The sequence below is a fragment of the Bombus fervidus genome, chromosome 5, assembly GCF_041682495.2.
Source record: "Bombus fervidus isolate BK054 chromosome 5, iyBomFerv1, whole genome shotgun sequence".
Taxonomy (NCBI): domain Eukaryota; kingdom Metazoa; phylum Arthropoda; class Insecta; order Hymenoptera; family Apidae; genus Bombus; species Bombus fervidus.
In genome coordinates this window covers 461,720-480,812 of record NC_091521.1, presented here as the reverse complement: position 1 = coordinate 480,812, position 19,093 = coordinate 461,720, and the positions used below count along the sequence as shown (strand labels likewise).

The 19,093-nt window shown below is 32.0% G+C and overlaps 2 protein-coding genes and 1 long non-coding RNA gene across 7 annotated transcripts; 1 reads left to right on the top strand and 2 right to left on the bottom strand.

Moving 5' to 3' along the window:
• Window positions 1-6,765: 6,765 nt before the first annotated feature.
• On the bottom strand, window positions 6,766-7,956 carry LOC139987798 (uncharacterized). Its single transcript, XR_011799938.1, has 3 exons — window positions 7,821-7,956; window positions 7,156-7,741; window positions 6,766-7,049 (listed from the first exon to the last, which is right to left on the bottom strand). It is a non-coding gene; the product is annotated as an uncharacterized lncRNA (long non-coding RNA).
• On the top strand, window positions 6,914-9,668 carry LOC139987794 (transforming growth factor beta regulator 1). 2 transcript variants are annotated; one of them, XM_072004488.1, is made up of 5 exons: window positions 6,914-7,052; window positions 8,382-8,610; window positions 8,726-9,002; window positions 9,073-9,292; window positions 9,374-9,668. In XM_072004488.1, the coding sequence occupies exons 1-5, from the start codon at window positions 7,023-7,025 to the stop codon at window positions 9,545-9,547; spliced, it is 930 nt and encodes a 309-aa protein (XP_071860589.1). In that variant the 5' UTR covers window positions 6,914-7,022; the 3' UTR covers window positions 9,548-9,668. The 2 variants fall into 2 exon arrangements, with proteins under 2 accessions (XP_071860589.1, XP_071860588.1); XM_072004487.1 differs by lacking the exon at window positions 6,914-7,052 and adding an exon at window positions 8,062-8,252.
• Window positions 9,669-10,417: 749 nt separating this feature from the next.
• On the bottom strand, window positions 10,418-12,956 carry Tank (EI24 domain-containing protein tank). 4 transcript variants are annotated; one of them, XM_072004492.1, is made up of 7 exons: window positions 12,881-12,956; window positions 12,351-12,426; window positions 11,891-12,066; window positions 11,546-11,801; window positions 11,112-11,455; window positions 10,961-11,035; window positions 10,418-10,885 (listed from the first exon to the last, which is right to left on the bottom strand). In XM_072004492.1, exons 2-7 carry the CDS (start codon window positions 12,363-12,365, stop codon window positions 10,798-10,800), a joined length of 954 nt encoding a protein of 317 aa, XP_071860593.1. In that variant the 5' UTR covers window positions 12,366-12,426; window positions 12,881-12,956; the 3' UTR covers window positions 10,418-10,797. The 4 variants fall into 4 exon arrangements, with proteins under 4 accessions (XP_071860593.1, XP_071860594.1, XP_071860592.1 ...); XM_072004493.1 differs by lacking the exon at window positions 12,881-12,956 and adding an exon at window positions 12,559-12,874; XM_072004491.1 differs by lacking the exon at window positions 12,881-12,956 and having other exon boundaries at window positions 12,351-12,874.
• Between the last annotated feature and the right edge of the window lie 6,137 nt (window positions 12,957-19,093).

Sequence of the window (19,093 nt, the reverse complement as noted above, 5' to 3'; positions counted from 1 at the left end):
TCGAATAGACCGTCGACTTGATTAGCAACGATGCCGTCGATACAATTTTGCAACACGTTTGACTTTCAGACATTGTGTTGCACTTGTTAAAAAAATACTACAACGAGTGAAATTAGTGATCACATTTCGGCTGAACGCATTTCCTACGAAGTTTTACATTAATCGTTATCATTATCCCCCTTCGTTGTATGAACTGAATGTTCAAGTGTAAGTACTTGATTATGCAAATAAGTGATGTTGAATAATATACTAAAATGCGGATTGTTAAGATAATCTAACGATCCAAAAAGATGGACGCTCAAGGTAGGAATCGAAGTATCCGTTCAATCTATTCGACGAGATACGAGAATCGTTCGTATTAACTTATCCAGCAGTCGTCCATGATCTTCGAAAAATTTACAGAAATACTTAAACACATTTGATACTGTGAATATTTTATCAAAGCTGACACCTTTTACATAATAACTAGTGGTTCTAAATCTAATTTTAAGAAACGTTGATTTTAACGTCTAATATTCCTTTACATCAATCAACCTTCCAATTATTTGTTTATTCATGAATATTAAATATTGGATTGTCCGGAAAGTGTCTTTCTTTCGCAAACGTGTTATTTACAACAGAGCATCTTCATACAAACGTGAAAGCAAGTCTGTGAAATGTCGCGGTGTTTATCTCAACAGAAGAAAATGGATCGTACGTAATTGGACAAAATAATATGAAACAAAAACGTTGTGCGTCTATTATTTCCTCGTAAAACGAAAGAAACTTTTCGGACAACATAATACTAAAAATATTTTGAAAATTGAATATCAATAACTACCGAATAATCTTTCACTTGTGAAAAACTCTTTTACACGGAAAAACATTTTAAACTCGGGATGAGAATGAATTAATTAATAATTCAAATTTGATATATGTATATACGTACATATATATATATATATATATATTTCTTTAAATTCTCGCATTCATGGTTTCATGCCTTTTCAAATGTATGTACCCATCGTGCTGGAACAGTTAATAAAACGTTAATCGCAACGAAACAGAGGCGAACGAACGTCAAATGAAAAAGAAAAGATGATGGTGGTGCTAGCCACCGAGCCACGCGAGAACGATTTTTATACATTGTATAAATTTTGTACATAGTCAAACATAATCCAGCTGTAATAGCAACTTTGATAACTATCTTCATGAATGTTCATTGTGTTCGGCCTAACTAATTCGCTCTTCGCTAGGACGAGAATGTATATCCGCCCTTTTGAACCCTTTACTTAATGAAACCAAACAGAGGATGAGAGAAATCGATTTACGATAATTAAAGCTACGTAATTCCAAAATATGCTACTGGAAATATTTATCGTATCACTCTCAAATTTAAAACTAGCTCGTGTAACTCCTTTATAAAATTGACATAAAATCACAATAATATTTTTTATAAGAAAAAATATTTTTAATTGATTTTCACATTCGGCAATAAAAGTCAGCGATACACGATACATGTATGTTTTAGATTCGTGGAAATTTGTTCGAATCGCACTGTACGGATAGCTTAAAATTAATTTATATTTCCCTAGTATTAATAATAAAAGAGATATAAGTGATAGCATGTTTGATATTCAAACGATACAATAAATATTTCCAATAATATAAATTGTCATCGATGAGAAGAACGCGCAAAATACATAAAAAACATTATATATATATACAGAGAATAAGACTTCGAAATATGTACAAAGGGATCGAAGAAAAGATGCGAGAGTCGCAATATTTTCGAACGAAACACGCCAATAGGAAGGCCAAAGGGGCGTTTATGGACAACAAGAGTTGAAGATATACGTTTTTGTCATATCGTTCAGTTAGATAGAAGAGAGTTAGATGGAATGATCCACATAATTCGTTAATGTAAATTGAGATAACGACGGAAGAGAAAAGTATAATCTATAAAATGAAATTAAAAGTCTATATACAATGTGTCGCAAAAGTAAACGATTGCATTTAAATGATTCAATTAGTACTAATTATACTAATTACAGTACTATATTTCCGTATTTTCCTTCATTGCGTATATTTTACCTATACTGTTCATGCGCTCTGTACAATTTGTATAATACAAAAATATTTTGTATGTATTTGATTATAATAGTACTTCGCACTGTCAAAATGAAATATGAATCTTCTCACAATGTTTATAAGTTAGTGTCAAAGTCTTTCATACAACTTTTGAATTACACTTAAAAGAGAAAAAACACGACTTTCGTATCATTTTATAGAAAATTTTGAAAACCTGACAACAAATTCATTAATGTACTCTAAAAAGCCCTCAAAACATACAAAAGCTAATACTATTTCGATCGAAGTCGTTTTGTGGCACACTGTATAAAGAGACTATGTGTCATCTTATACTCGACATCGTGTCTCTGTAAAAACAAAAGAAAAGATAAAACATACATAAATTGTGATCTTTCTCGTTTGAATGTTAAATAGGCTACAGGTTGTACAGTACGCACACGCACTTATACTATTACAATCATCGGAGGAAACACGTAGGTACATTGTGTACATAAAGCGTATGTAACTGATAAGGATATTTTTTGTACGTAGTTAAATCTGGAAAAGAATGAAAACTGCTCTCTGCCGTATAGATGTATGTATGTATATGTATATCTGACTATAATTCGTTCCATACAGTGATCTCCGTTGTACTTACGTAAACCATGCATGGACTGTGCCGACAAAAATGAAATCCAAACTCCAAGCAGAATCATTCGTTTTCATTTTTCTCTCCTTTTTTTATTTATTTCGAGTATCGTAGGAAATTAGGAGAAAATTTCTGGGATACAATTCAAAGTCGTATCAGTTGTTCAAACAATTAATCGAGGAACTCGAAGGAAAAGTAGTACAAATGACGAAATCTTGAATTTCAGAAGAATATTACAACACGTTACATAATATACATACTACTCCACAAAGACAAAATCTCGAAACAAAATTGTCCAGACAAATAACAGGTCCATATATCGTTCTTATCTCGTTTTGAGAAAAATGAATTTGTACCACTTTTCCCCTGAGTCGCTGAGCCTTCGATTATATTAATGTATAATATTTATTTACGTGCCCTGAGTGAAATCGAGTACACACTTTTTTCTCCCTCACTCTTACTGTATTTTGAACTTTTGTCAAATATACATTTTTTGAGGAAGATCGACGAACAGTTAGTTGTTCTAGATCGCAACTGTAATTCGTATATTAGTAATAACTGACGCGTTAGTCGGTTAGTAGTCGTTTGATGCTGTAAAGGAGATTACAGGTGCGATCAAGAATGAGTTCGTTGATTCTATTGATTGGGAATCATCGAAATTAGATTTTATATTTCATTTCATGAAAAACATAGTAGGTACCCTAACGTAATAGAGAAAGGTATAAAAAATATGAAGTTATTGCTTTTTTTCTTTTATTGAAATTAATACTTTAATTTAGTTTAAAATTTAACTCCATTTTCAAATAATATGATGTAATACAGTATAAAATAAAAGTAATTAGAATTAAATACGTAAAAATTAGGATATAGCGACAGAATATTTAAGTGAACGTAATTTCTTTCCTTCTTAATCTTAAAACTACTTCAAACGATGATTCCCGTTCTCTCTTTAAAGCGCAAAAAACAACAAATGCATTTGTATAGTAAATTTATCAAAAAGAATAATCGTTTCTAACGAATATCGGTAATGAATTAACACGAGTAAAGATTAATAGAGTACATACAGGAAAAAAAGGAATCGAGAGCGAGGGAGATAACTTGGATGTACCCAAGCACGTGTCTCTCGGCAAATTCGCGTATAATTGCATAAAGGAAATTCTTCGACGGACTGAGTTACTGTAATCATCATAGTAACTTAAAAACACGATCTCTAGGACGTCTAAATGGATAAGCTACGCGTCACGATGTTTAAGTATAGTAACAATATAGATTTTGTATACCGCGTGCGTGAGAATGTACTTAGAGATGAACATGACAGAAAGGACATTGTGCGTGCGAGCGCGCGTTACAGAATTTACGTTCGACAGGTTAATAAATCGTATTTTCGAAATAAACTTTAAATCTTTTTCTTCCCTTCCATGTCTCAGAACCAATCTTCGTAAAAGATTTCGTTTTATAAAATCTACTTAAATTCGGTTATGATTTGCTATATGAAGGACGAACAAATTTTATTGAACGAATACTCTTGACATTTTTTATTTCTAAACGATAGGTTCCAAATTTTGGGCAATATCTTTTTCGACTTTTTTAATCAGAAAATATTACATATAAAAAGTAATATTTTACTTTAAAATTACTTTAACGCGCTAAAGATAAACTACAAATTTAAAAACATAAAATTTTAATTCAGTTACAGATAAGAAAACTAACAATTAAATGCGATATTGGCAATAATAATATTGGTAAAAAGAAAAATTATATTTAAACATGGAATTTAAAAAGTTTTGGAATTCAGTAGTTTTTTAATGATATATGTATATAAATACAGAGAGAAAATGAGAGCGCTCACGCTTATAATTCCGTTTGTTTCCGGACTAGTGCTGCCTCTAACGAACAAGCGTTGAAGCTATACCACGCTAGCATATACAAGAACCTATATAATTAGGTTTGCTGCTCTGTTTAGTTCCACGTTAGCATATACAAATAACCTATTTAGTTCCATAAACAAGGTGTACTTGCTGTAGTTCCACGTTACAAGAGCCTATTTCATTGTACGGTTCTAAGGAAAACTATTCTGTTCGATATAGGCAAGCACGAGAGTAACAAAATCGCACAATAATTAAACTTAGTTTCCTCAAGGTTTACCTCAGAAAGAGATAATTGGGATAATTAGTGGTCGGGGAACGGGTTTTACAGTTTGGGGAGTCTGTAATTTGGGACGTCACCCAACGATCAACCCAAAGGCGAACGGACCGTACCAACAGTACAATAAGACAATCGTTAACGCTCTCGTCATTACCATTGTAGATAGAGGCTCGCGGGACTGAGGTCCCGAGGAGAAGAAAATGCAAAGTACATCGAATACAATGCAAAATAGGAGATGTCGCCGCCACCACTACGCCAAAGCAAGCGTTGATAGGCTTCGAGGACTGACCGTGGCTGAGAGTCGAACTCCAAGGTCTCCAGAGAACTCGCTCCAGAAGACCGAAAGACACAAAAGGAACAGTACGCACAGGTACAATAAAGATGAGAAAATGCCTGGTTATATATGGTAGAACTGGTGCTGATGCAGTTGATTAACGAATCGAAACTGGTCAAAAGCTGCTTTAGAAATACAAGATGTAGAAATACAAGAAATACAACGATGTATAGAACGGACAAGAAGGAGTAAGACGATTCCAGTCGATAGCCGCTGTTGCTCGGGACAAGCCGAGATCGCGACCACAATGATCAATACGACGATCACGGTGACTCGGAATAGAAATCTTCTCTTACAAGAATCGATAGCCTCCAGAAGACTATCAAAAGAGTACGGAAATGGGAATCGTATGAATATCTATGTATGTATATCTATTTATTTCTGTATATAGAAAAGCGATTAACGAGAGGAGAGCGTGGTCGTAGAGTAACCGCTCCTGGATTAGACTTGAGACCACGAATACATCGAACAGGATGGGCGCCGGATTGTGCCGCAACCTTGGAAAAGGAAGACCGCAGAGGAAGGCAGAGGAAGAAACACAGAGGATGATTGTTGCACCCGGTTGTAGGACGAACACAGGAAAACCGTTAGTGTGCTCTCACTTATGGAAGGCAGGCGCGACCTATCTCGAAGCGCAACGAGGAAGTGTTGTGCCGGTTGTAGGACGGACGCAGTCCGTTCTGGGACGCAACCAGCCAAGGCGTTTGGTTGTATGAGACGGGTGCGGCCCATCCTGGAACATAACCAAGGAAAAAGACTACTGATCCCGGTTATCAGTTTAGAATGAAATGCGGTTGTAGCTGGGACGAAGATGGATCACGATCATAGAATATACTTACAAGAAGAAAGGAGCCGAATGAGCTATCAAGGATTGTTGGCAAAGAACCATACACAGCGGTATAACAAGTCACGGACAGATTCCGTTACCGGCATCTACCAACCGATTGAGGCTACCCTCATACCGCAGTTGCTGCGCCTATAATAAAAGCCTATTGTTTATAGTAGTGGAAGTTTCTTTAGCCTTCGTCACTCTCGACTATAGGAAGAGAAAGCGTTAGCACTCGTTGCTATAAATTAGGCCTTCCGCCGTGCGGCGTCGTAGGCTAATGATCCTCAACGTTTTGCAAATGCGATGCTTAGCATATTCGGGCAATCGTCAATGTAGACGAACGTCGAAGCGAAACTACGCAAGTTCAGCATTTTTAAATCATCAGAACGTGCTGTAAACACGACTATTCTAAACTCGCTCGTAGCATTGTCTTACAGAGAAATATCCTAATGAACAAATTAGTCATGACATCGAATCTTGTCTGCAGATAACTTGTTCTTCTGTTTTTATCGTTTCTGTAAACGAATACGCATGCAAAACATATACATCACGTCAGAAATATTATTCGCAACCTATCAACTACTGAAATTACTATTAAAATGAAATTCAAGTTTTATTATAATAGAAACATTATCGCTAGGAAAGTAAATTTAATGTTGAAGCTACAAAGTTATTGTGTATGAAGAATACACTAAAATTCTACTGACCATTCTATTGATCCATTATGGTTTTAAAGGAAAAGTTCTCTTTTCTTCTCTAAAAAAAATTAAACAATTAATTTCTCTTTTTAAGATAATTAAGTTTAATTATTGTGCGATTTTGGTATTCTCATATTTGTCTATATCAAATATAATAGTTTTCCATAGAACCGTATAATGAAATAGGCCCTTATAACGTGGAATCACAACGAGTATAGCTCATTTGTGGAAGAACTAAATGGTTTCTTGTATATCTAGCGTGGAACTTCAGTGCTTGGCCGCGTGGTGCACCATCTGTAGTGTAGAATAACTAGAACAATGGGCGTGAGCTCTCTCATTTCCTCTCTGGTAAATATAAAAATATAAAAACTGTTTTTATAATTTAATATACAAAATTATTTTTGCTAACGCATTTTAAATAAATAAAAGTATACCATTGTATTATTATTACATTTAATAATTCATGTTATAAATTTTCCAAATTACGTAAGTACCAAAGATGAATAGGGAAATTACGAATTTAGCCAAAAATATGCTCCACGAATTACTACCCCCTAGCGGTCAAAGGATCGAACTATATGCACATTTTTTCTCCGGTGCTTTGGTTTGGTGGGAGAAATATGCGTATACACAAGGAGATGAGAAATCTGAATTCGTACCGGGCCGTACGAAGTTGACTGAAAGCAAACGTTTAAAGTTATGTACCGACGAGCGAAGATTCGAAAATTATCAGTAAAACGCTGCGCCACACCACAGCGTCGCGCACCATGAATACAAGTTTTTGATCGTCATTTCCAATTGCCATATGAGAAGAGTTATTTTAGTTCTATCGATCAAACGACAGAATGAAATTATTGTAAAATTACAAAATTACAATCTGATTTGTAGGAACTTTTTTTAAATACATTTTATATAATTATTTTACAAGAAATGATGTTATTTTTTATTGTGTTCTCTTGTCAATCATTTCTGAGAATATCGCTGCTGCTGTTGATGTTCATTGTTGTCGGTAGCTTGTGGTATTCAAATTGTCGCTTCTGTAAGCAATGCGAAAAAATGAACTTATTTCGAATATTTCATCACTTTGAAGAAATTTTTACATTTTTTCGCCCTTACCCTTCATTAATCACCTGTACAAATGCACATTTCCCATTTTGTCGTGTAGTACTTCCACCGAGAGCAGCTGGGAAGAAATGTGTATATAGTGCGACTGTAGACCGCTAGAGGCCCTTTACTGCACATATTTTCGCTGACTTTTTAAACATTACATCGGCGATCTTCCTACTCATTTCTATATGTACTTACTATACTAACTATCGCATTATCTTAGTTATAGACATAAACTAATATATACAATAAAAAATAATCACAAACATCACTCCATCATAACCTCTTTTGATATTTTGTGTCTAATATAATGAATTCACAATGACTCAAACTTATGATAACTATTACAATGAATTTAAAAAAAATGCAGAATTACAGCAAAATTTAAAATACAAAAGGAAATACCGAAGGTTAAAAAGGATCATAAAGGATACAGTATTCGTAAGATTATTTACTATGATAATATTTCTTTTGCGATGATGTATTATTGTTTTAAACCAAATATGAGTAAAAGAGACCAATAACAAAATTTGGTTACTACAAAAGTGTTGAATAAATGTATAATTACAGGAAAATGCAGCATTATGTGATCAAGTTGCGCAAATGCAAGAAAATCTTATGCTTGTAAAAGAAGAGAGACTGTTTCTTTTACGTAAATTATGTCAACAACAGGGAGATATAGATCCTTCTACTATGATAGCTCGATCTCAATCAAACAGTATTAATCCTAGTTCGTTTAATCCAGAATGCTCTACTCCTAAAAAAACTGCAAAGAAAAGAGCTTCGACTGATGGCTCAGGTATGAAAGTATTCTAAATTTACCAAGTATAATGTAATATAATCCCAAGTAATTGAGACATTGCTTGTATAGCAACTCAACCAAATAAGTAATATAAAACTTTTATTTGTTTTAGAAACAAAAAATAAAGCTAAACGTTACAATAAAACTGCAAGGAAAGTAGTCCAATTAATACCATTGGATGTCCATGGGAGACCTATATTTCCTATTTCTTTAGGTGATCTTACTGTCTACTCCCTTGGAGAAGTAGTATCGGACAGAATAGCTTATCATACAGAGGATCTCATTTATCCAGTAGGTTACTGTAGTACTAGGGTATATGCTAATTTAAGGGATGTAAGAACAAAAAGTTTATATACATGTAAGATATTAGATGGTGGACCAAAACCAAGGTATATAGTGACACTAATAATCAATATAATTTTATGTATATAAATATGTAACGTTTACGATTACTTGCAGATTTGAAATTGTATCTGATAATGATCTAGATCAGCCTCTGGTTGGCTCTACTCCTGATGAGTGTCATTCCAAATTATTAATGGCAATTTCTCTTGTACTTCGTACAATAGCACCGAAAGGTGCTGATTTTTTTGGAATTTCACATCCTACTATACAAAATCTTATACAAAGCACACCTGGAACTCGTAAATTGGCTATGTATAAACAACAACGTTTCGAAGTATGTAATTAAATATTTTATTTACATATGATCAAAACTGTGTATAAATGAAATTATAATTATAATTATAATTATAATTAGGTAAGCAAGAATCAACCAATGGAAAGAGGAACAAGTCCAATAATGGAAGAAGAAACAGATCCAGGACTTGGATTTGCTGCTTTACATAGGCATTATGCTTTAGCAAATTCTTACAGAATTAAAGAAGAACCTACTGATAGTGATCTTTTAGCTCTTCAAGAGCTTCTCTCGTGACTTTTATATTGTTAATAAAAAGAATTTTTAATTTCAGAAAAAATAGTATTTTGCTTTATGTATTGGTATTGAATATTAATTTTTAAATTATGTATACATTAATTTTTTATATAAAAAAGATTCCTGTTAATCTGTTAGTCTGAAAATCTGTTAAAATTAGCAACGTTTATTTCAAAAATTATTTTGTGCTATTTATTATGCTACATATAGTATATAAAACAATTTACTTTCACCTTATTAAAATAATATATAAATAAAATTACAATAAATAAATTAAGTTATTTGAAGAATGTCATCTTGTAAATATTGACTTGATATGTTGTAATTTTGTCTACATTGTATTATTATAAAACTATGTTATTTTAAACAAATTTTAATTGCATGTCAACGTAAACAGATTTTGTCGTAAAAATAATTTTTGCTATTTTACGAATGTGATTAAATAAATCAACTTTAGCTTTAATTTTAAATATTTTACAATTATAATTAATATTAAATTAATAATATTATTACGTATTTTGCGATTTAAGAATTAGAAATAGTAATATAGAAACAAATTACTGTAATATTATCTGTCAAGGTTTATGTATTGTATAAAGCAACATATCTCCACAAACTTGAATAAAGAATGAATAAATAACTGTACATATATATCAATCAACGAAAAAATTATTTTTTGTTGTACAAATGTGTGAGCAACTGTATTTATATTTTTCCAGTGATATAACTTATAAACAATATTACAAATTTTATACAATTATTTTACCCAAGCATATTATATTTTTCATTTAATAATAATAATAATAAAAATGTATAAAATTGCAAGTTACTTTTATCCTTTGCAATACAGTAAGGAACATTTATAATGACTTTTTAAATGTTACCAAGTTTATAAATTCTTTACCGTTAACGTATGTCTTGAACATTTTACTCAATATAATGCATTTACAAAGACTTCTTACTACAATTCATTTCTGCATATTTACATACATAGTTTATGAATGTATCTCTATTTACAAATAACGCTATTAGTACATAAGTTATATCGTTAATTTTGTTTACATTGATATAGAAAATTAAGAAAATGTGAACCTCATTCACAATTCCACAGACAACATAAGAGTTAACAGAAAAAAATTAATTAAGCATATGCCTTATAAAAAATAATAAAACTTATGTGAAAACCTAAAAAGGTACAATTTATTGCTACATATTTATTATCCCACAGAAATTTGTTATATCTTTTTCTGTCACCGCCTGTTTGTGGATCCAATCGTTTTATTGAAAAGTGTATTTGCAATAGCAATTACAGGCGAAAATAGTTTTAATGGACAATCACTAAAACAAAGAATTAAAATTATGAAGTGAATTATTATATGTATGTACATGGTTTAACAACATTAAAATATGTACCATACACCAGTCACAGGTACTGCTTCATTTCCACTTACAATAAATAATGGGAATAGTATAGAAAATACACAGCCACTAAAATAAATGATAGTTTAATCGTTAAAAGTTCCCACATAAAAAGGAAGACAAAAAATTTTAAATGGTTGATTACCTTATTACATACGAACTGGGCAGTTGGGTAAGTACCGCTAATGGCAGACCAAAACCCACGAAATATGGCCAATTACTCTCAATAAAACTCAATCGTCTATGTAACTCCCAACCCATATTAAACCATTTGTATTCAAAAGCATAGAGAGCATATAAAAGGCACATATGTATAAGGGCAAGGATGTCACCTATAGGAGGTAACGGAATCCTGGATACTAACATTCCTTGACCCAAAAATAATGCTTGAACCAATATACTGAAAAGCGTGTCTGCTACAAGCTTGCTCACACTAGATAAAAGTAATGGTCTCCCTTGTCTATACCTATAAGCGCTGTCTGCTATGTCCTATATGGTTTACAAATATATAGCATATGATATTAACCTTCCAATGGTTACTGGCCAAAGCTTCTCGTTCTGAGATCAAATAATTCATACCTGAAACCATAAACTGTTGACTATCCTACTGAGCACAAATAGTGGTAGTACCCATACAGTGCCAAAAGTTAATGACAGGAATGGTTTCATCCAAGACCATACAGTCATACCCATCCCCGGTGAATGACCAAATATAATGGTCAATAAGTACTTAAGAAATGGGAGTAAACCACATTCAAAGATTAATATACTAGCCCAAAATACACCACCATTTAAAGCACAACATTGAATTGTTCGTTTCAACACTTTTGATTCTCTGAAAATGTATCATATATAACATAATATTAGTATTTTATAATTAAAGTATATGTGTATGATTTGCATAACTTTATAATTAAACTATACCTTAACTGATTGAAATGTTTTTGGGGAGGAGTTGCAGCAACTATGTCTTTTCTATTAATTTCTTTAGAAGATGGTTGTTTAAGTAATTTTTCATTAATACGTTTGTCCATATAAAATAAAACAATAGCTCCCCTTAAGCTATCTACAAATCCTCGATATATGGCACGTATTATTCCCTAAAATTATAAAACAATATATATCAATATGTTATTACATAAATATCATCAAAAATCATTTCAGTATAAAATTAATTATTAATTCTTAAATATACAAGTGCGTAATATATTTATATATGGATATAAAGCTTGTATTAACAAAAACATATAAAACAAAAATGTATATAGCATATTTGACTGTAAATTTAGATATAAACATAATTAAAAAAGAAAAAAGATAAATAATAATATATAAAGTTTTAGAGACACATGTGCTTTTATTGGAAATAAAATTCATTACTCACTGTCACGTTATCCATATTTTACGATAATATCCACAATAGAATAAAATTAATCTATAGTCGGAATATATTGAACAATCTGGCAAAAAAACATTTTCGAAGTAACATAGCTGTCAATGTCAGGAACAATATGATAACACACTAAAAGCGAGTATAGAAAAAATGTTTATGGCAGCGAAATAATTGAGTTTTTAACATTTCAAACACGTACATATATTGTCATTCAACATTAATATTAGTAAGAATATCTAACTGACGGATATCTTTGTTCCAAAGCATACAAATGTGTGCTGTAAATTAAATTAACGTGAAACTATTATTGCGATGTTTCGCAAATTTACTTTAAAAACATTTTTGCAAAAATATATCAACTGACTGGTTTTCATTACAGGCAAAGGTCAACATTATGTTAATAGAGGTATAAAGGTCACTACCGAATTTTCGATTTTCAGTAAATCTTTCCATTAGCAATTAAAATATACAAGAATTTTAAGCGATCAAAGGATTGAGATATTATATTCATTTATACGCACAAATAATTAATAATTACTTGGACACTTGTAAATTCTAAACAATATACATATTTTAATATACATATATATCTATACATGTACATATGTAAATATACTGAAGTTTGTTCCATTCGTGCCGGTTAATAATGTTCTAGTTGCCTCTTAGATGGCACGAACTGTCCCAATTTTATAGCGACTCTAGCGGGAATGCGGGCTGGGTTGCGTGTTGGTAAAGTAGCTTCTTCAATTTTTCGCGGGAGAAGAATTAATTATCGGTCGCTAATTGCTACAAATATACTTTATGCGCAATTTAGAAGTTAAAAAGACGAAGAATGGCTTTTGAGGAACGACTCTGTGATTATGTACATATATACGCTATATTTTGCTAATTCTTTACACATGATCACTTTCTACGTGTTCTGCATACGGTTTTCCTCTTTTCTCAGGGGAACGAAAACGACGCTTTTCTTGGCGCCCACGTACCTTAAACAGGTTTCCTCCAGGTCTAGAATTAACCGCCGCGAAAGTGACTAGCGACATCGCCACAATTTACGAAAGTCCGCAGGAAGAGACAAACGCAAATAATGAAGTATTAAACTCCCGAGTATGCGAGATAAGGATGAGAACTTTTATCGAAGTAAGAGCTAAATGGATTTCGTGATTCCTCTATATCTGGTTGGTATCAAAGCCAAAGTAACTCTGAGGATTCTCTCTGCTCCTTCATTATAATTCCTCATATAGCAAAATACGAAATTCTGTGGTTCAGAAGGTTCAATCTGAAGGATAGCTGCCTTCTTCAAGGAGGCGTCGCATAGAGACTCCGATGAAGGAAGTTACCCTTCAAATTGGACTTCGACGTGAGTTGTGGTCGACGAAAGCTGTGAACGCTTTCCTCCAGGTTTCCAAGCTTGTGGCGTGATCCAGCGTAGATGGCTCGAGGGAAAGCGGTATAAAGGTAAATACTGCGTGTAACGTAGCCCTAAATCATCGCTGTCGAGAAGAGCCTTGTCAAGATATCCTTTTCTTTTCGCAGTCCTCACTTAAGAGGACTATACAGTTTATAAGTTTGGGGAATACATTCAAATGTCCCTTTTTATTGTTTTTAGCTGCATTCTTGTTTATAAATCTTTCCTTGCTCAAATGACCATTTAATCTAATCGAGTATTTCACCAAGGGTGCCTTGCTATTATTAAATCAGAAACTAAAAACGACTGTCACACGTTTCGAATATTTAGATAACGCGCGCTATTGCAACAATTGAAATTATTAAAATGGCGACGATTTATCGTCAAGCGACAACAAAACTTGATTCGCAGATAATATATAATCTATAGAAAATAAGTAGGTAATAATACTGACACGAGAGAATAAATAGAAACAAGCTTTTTCGCTGTACTTGAAATCTACGTAATTTACCAACAGATGTTATTATTGTACTTATAAGAAATAGATTTACTTCTAACAATATTTATTTACGTTAAAAACACAAACTGAAAAAACACGTAGAAACAGTTTAATTCTTCTTTCATTATTAAATAATTTAATTATTTCATACTTAACTTTATCTTGTATATAATAATAATAATATTATTATACTCTTAATCAAAAAGATAGTAAATAAAAATATAATAATCGTTATATTCATTGTTAAATAAAAAAAGATGAGAAATAGTATTTTGATTAACTGATCACCGTTGCTACTTATGATTGATATCAACTAATTATTGATATTAATTACTAGTGTTCGATTAATAATACCTTGTTATTCGAAAATATGAAATGGATAACAAATTACAAGAACTTGTGTAAAATGTAAGATTTTTAACACCGCGCAATAATTTTTGAGTAACCTATGCAACTCGGAATATAACTCAATCTCTAACTGCACTTATTATTATTTCACACTTTTTAATTGTTTCATTTACATCTTTGTATTGTGTAATTTAATATGATGCTTTCAAAAATGAGGAATAATAAAATAAAAAGTATATGTATTGTATTATTGTATTGTAATAAAAAACGAGATAATTCTAACCAATTATATTATTAAACTATATTTAAAGTACTTAAAATTTTTATTTATTTTTTATATATTCGTTGTACAATTAACATTTCTCATTATTTTGGCTAAGCAAATTCTAAGATACAATTGCGTGGTGGCAGAGATCATGTTTGAAAACCTTAGTATAATACTTAATTTATATATTTGTACATTTCTGTCGTGATGTTCAATTAATAAAATATTTCGATAAAATAAAACTAAACATAATTAATAGCGATAATATAGCTAACAAAATAAATTTCATGTTTTTATTTTAAAAAGTTTCCCGTAATATAACGAAAGAAATGTATATCAAGGAATAAGAAATTCTATATTTCCTTTAGCTTAAATTATTTTATTTTAAGGAATCCAATTAACAAAACAACATAGAAAATTGAAGCAAATTAATTAAAACTTAATTTTCTATTATTTTTGGACACATATTTAAAATTCTATTATAACTCAAAATCTCTACTTTCATATTGTATCATCTTTATTTCAAATAAAAATTTAATCACTTGCACGCGTGAAATTTTTGATTCCGCTCCATAGCACAGCAAATGCGAATTGAACTTTCTTCCTCGCATATCCTGGCGTTACTCGTGCCAAGGTCATTGATTCCTCCAGTAGTTCCGGCTTAGTTTCTGGGCCAGGTTAACCGAGCTAACAGTGCTACCAACGTCGACCGGAATACCATCATCAACCGTGACGTTGACATATCTTGATACGAATATGTACAAATATTTACGAGTATGTGCTTACCTATATATTATATACATGTATGTACGTACAATACCAGCAGCCGGATAGCCGAACAGTTGGACACAATCGGACCAATAACAAATCCAGTAAGTACATGCAATTTAGTTCTCGACCCATTCACAAATCGTCCCTTACGTATATCGTTCTTTCATTACTCTTTCTTCGTTTCTTTCATTTCTATTTCTCAAGAATTTTTAATCACACGATAGCTTAAGTTTGAAGCCGTTCATAAATTTTTAATAGAATCTTCTACCATATTAACTATATATGTACTTTCTGATTGCTTACAATTTTGAAAAATTAAGTTTTAAGTACGCGTTTATTAAACTCTTATTTCGACATTTAGGATTATTCAACAATTTTGCATTAAACACGCACGTAAAGAGAACAAGAGATTATTTATTTATTTATTATTTATTTATTTATTATTTATTTATTTATTATTTATTGAGATCGCATTTATTTATCGCATTCTTGATACATAATGCCAAATTTTCTATACAGTATACACTGCTTTTATGCATTAATTTCAATAAATACGATATTGAAAATAAATTGCAAATGTTCTCTAATCGGTCTGTCATCTTTCAGATTTATCCCTTTTATGCCAAAACCATGAATACCCAAAATTTTCACTCTATCAGTAAGATAGCTGGCTAAATACTTTTTCTTTTGTCTCTAACTACATAAATTAAAACGATGCGCATAACTAATTACAAGCTTCAGTCATCATCTCCAAAATTATCTGATCATTTCACATTTGATTGTGAATTTCTATAATCTTATTGAATCTTATATAACTTTTATACTTTTACTGTTATTTTAACAATATCTTACTATTATTTATAATAATAAAATCATATAACATTATTTTATTTTTATTATCATGTAGCGATTGATCATTTATTCAGTTTACTAATCGAACTAAAACATTGTGTATATAAATCATTGTAAATAATTTAAAATCATATATACTGTTACAATCATGTTACATCAGATACGAATTATGCCGTAATTTCTTATATTATATATGTATACATATTTTGATCACTAAAGGAAGAAGAAGTTGAAATATTGATGAAATGTAATAAAAAAATATAACTATAAAAGTTATACAAGTAGAATATTCGAAAAACTATTATCATACGAATAACATCTTATTATAACTAATGTCTACTGTATGATATTTCATCATTAATTTTAATGGCGTTTAATCATCGTAAGGCCTGAAAACACAAAGAAAAAGACTTTAGACCCAAGCGAAATATTTCTAGTATGTATACATATAGCTTTGCAAGTAACGCATTCAAGTCACAGTATCTAACACCTTAACCTTCTTCATCGATTAAATTATAAGTGAAACATAATTTATATAATTTATCTAAAAATTCCTATCTTATCTAATGTCTTATATTATAATGCATATATTGATCTGGTGTTTCTGACGTTGTTTGAGTTTTCGAATGACGTCAGATGCTGCACAAGTTAGATGACGAACTACGACACGATGATCGCGTAGGTAGGTAAATACGGTGACGTTAACAGAGCAAAGTGAGGCAAAGCAAGGCAAGGCAAGGCAAGGCAAGGCAAGGCAAGGCAAGGCAAGGCAAGGCAAGGCAAGGCAAGGCAAAGCAAGGCGATGCAAGGCAAAGCAAAACAAGACGATACGAGACAAGACAAAGCAAGGTAAGACAAGGCAACACAAGACAAGTCGAAGAAAGTTAAAAGAAGGCAAGGAAACAGAAGGCAACGGTGGACTCAAGAGGAGGAAGAAATAGCAGGAATCTTGTTTCGTTGGCTTCTGGTTGGCCAGTTCTTTCCAGCACTTTGCAACGTCAACTTCGCGACCAGCAGCGTGCCAGTCGTGCCAGAGATGGAGACACCTTATCCGCTTGCGACTTCCTCTTTGAAAATCGTTCAAAGGGAATGACAGTGACCCACTTGCCGGTTCCAGGTGCGCGACTCGTCAAGGATATTCCAATTTATAATCTTACACAGTTGTACATATATCAACTATTTACACACTTGTGATTGTATCTTTGTTTTACGTGATCAACTCGACTCCTATTCTGTTATGTGTAATTATTATTTCGGAGATTAAACGAATGAAGGAAGAGCATGAAATTTCAGCTACATCAGTAATCGGACACCGCGCGTTCACATGGCTAAATCTTCTGCAATGTACTTATGCTATCAAGATAAGTATTTTCAATGATTTTGCTGCACTTTCCAAATTACGCTTATTTACATTTTTTTAAACAACTTCTCGCATTTAGTATATGTGATACGTTTTTAAGATAAGGTTCCTTTACTAGCAACAATACAAATTATCTGCCCAACATATTATTGTATCCGAAATAGGTGTAAAAACGTTCGTGTCAATTTACTCGACTTATTATCGTGACGCGCCAGATTTAGCAAGAACACTTGTTTCAATAAAGTATACGTCACTCGGTAATTCTAATTTTTACGCTGACGTTATTTAAAATCACTTCGTGCTATACGTTTGTTTTTTCCGTGTAAACGATGCTGTTCCTATACAGTGAGTCGCTCGTATAATCTGTATGTCGAGTATTTTTAATGTACAGGAATTCATATAGGATTGCAACGTAATCGAAATTTGTGCCAGTTGCTTCTGTCGACACGTTCTACTTCAGCTCTTCCACATCCTTTCTGTAACCGGGCTATGAAAGTCGATTATCCTCTATAGAATTCTTTTAACAGTAGAAATGCTAGAACTTCCTTTTTTTCGTTTTTTCTTTAGTTATACTCTTTTTACACCTTAATATAAAACAATCACACTAGAGAACCATTTAACATTATTTTAAATAAAACAGAAAGACAGTACCAGTTGTATTTTATAATTTTATGTATTCTACTTTTTATTCGAATAAATATTTCTTAAAATGATTTTTATATTTTACTCGATTAAAGTTTTTTCGATAAAAATTTACCCATATAAAGACTAATGATTATTTATATATATAATATCCTACATATATGTCTGTAGATATTTATACTATAAAAAACGAATCGACATCTTTCATCGTGAAACTTTGTTTCCTATATCGGACATAATATTGAGCCCAGTATTGAGTACGTTATACCTATTGTTTTATAAGAAATGAATCGTTACACAATATCGATAGACAGAGAGTACACACCCCTTAAAAATACTCAAACAGTTGTTAGTCGTTTTTACCATAATTTGTCTCGAATTTGAAAGAAATGAGCGAGAAGATCGAATCGAAATGAGGACAAACAACTGCGTTAGTAGTTGAATAAGTTTGGAATGCAGCCACGGTCGGTATGCGGAGTATTCTCTCATCCTGTTGCAGTAGAATTGAGTGCGATCCTGGAACGCGGAAACTCCAAGTAACCGCTCCTCAGAAAAGTTCCGAGACCGATCTGCTCGACAAAACAAAAATATT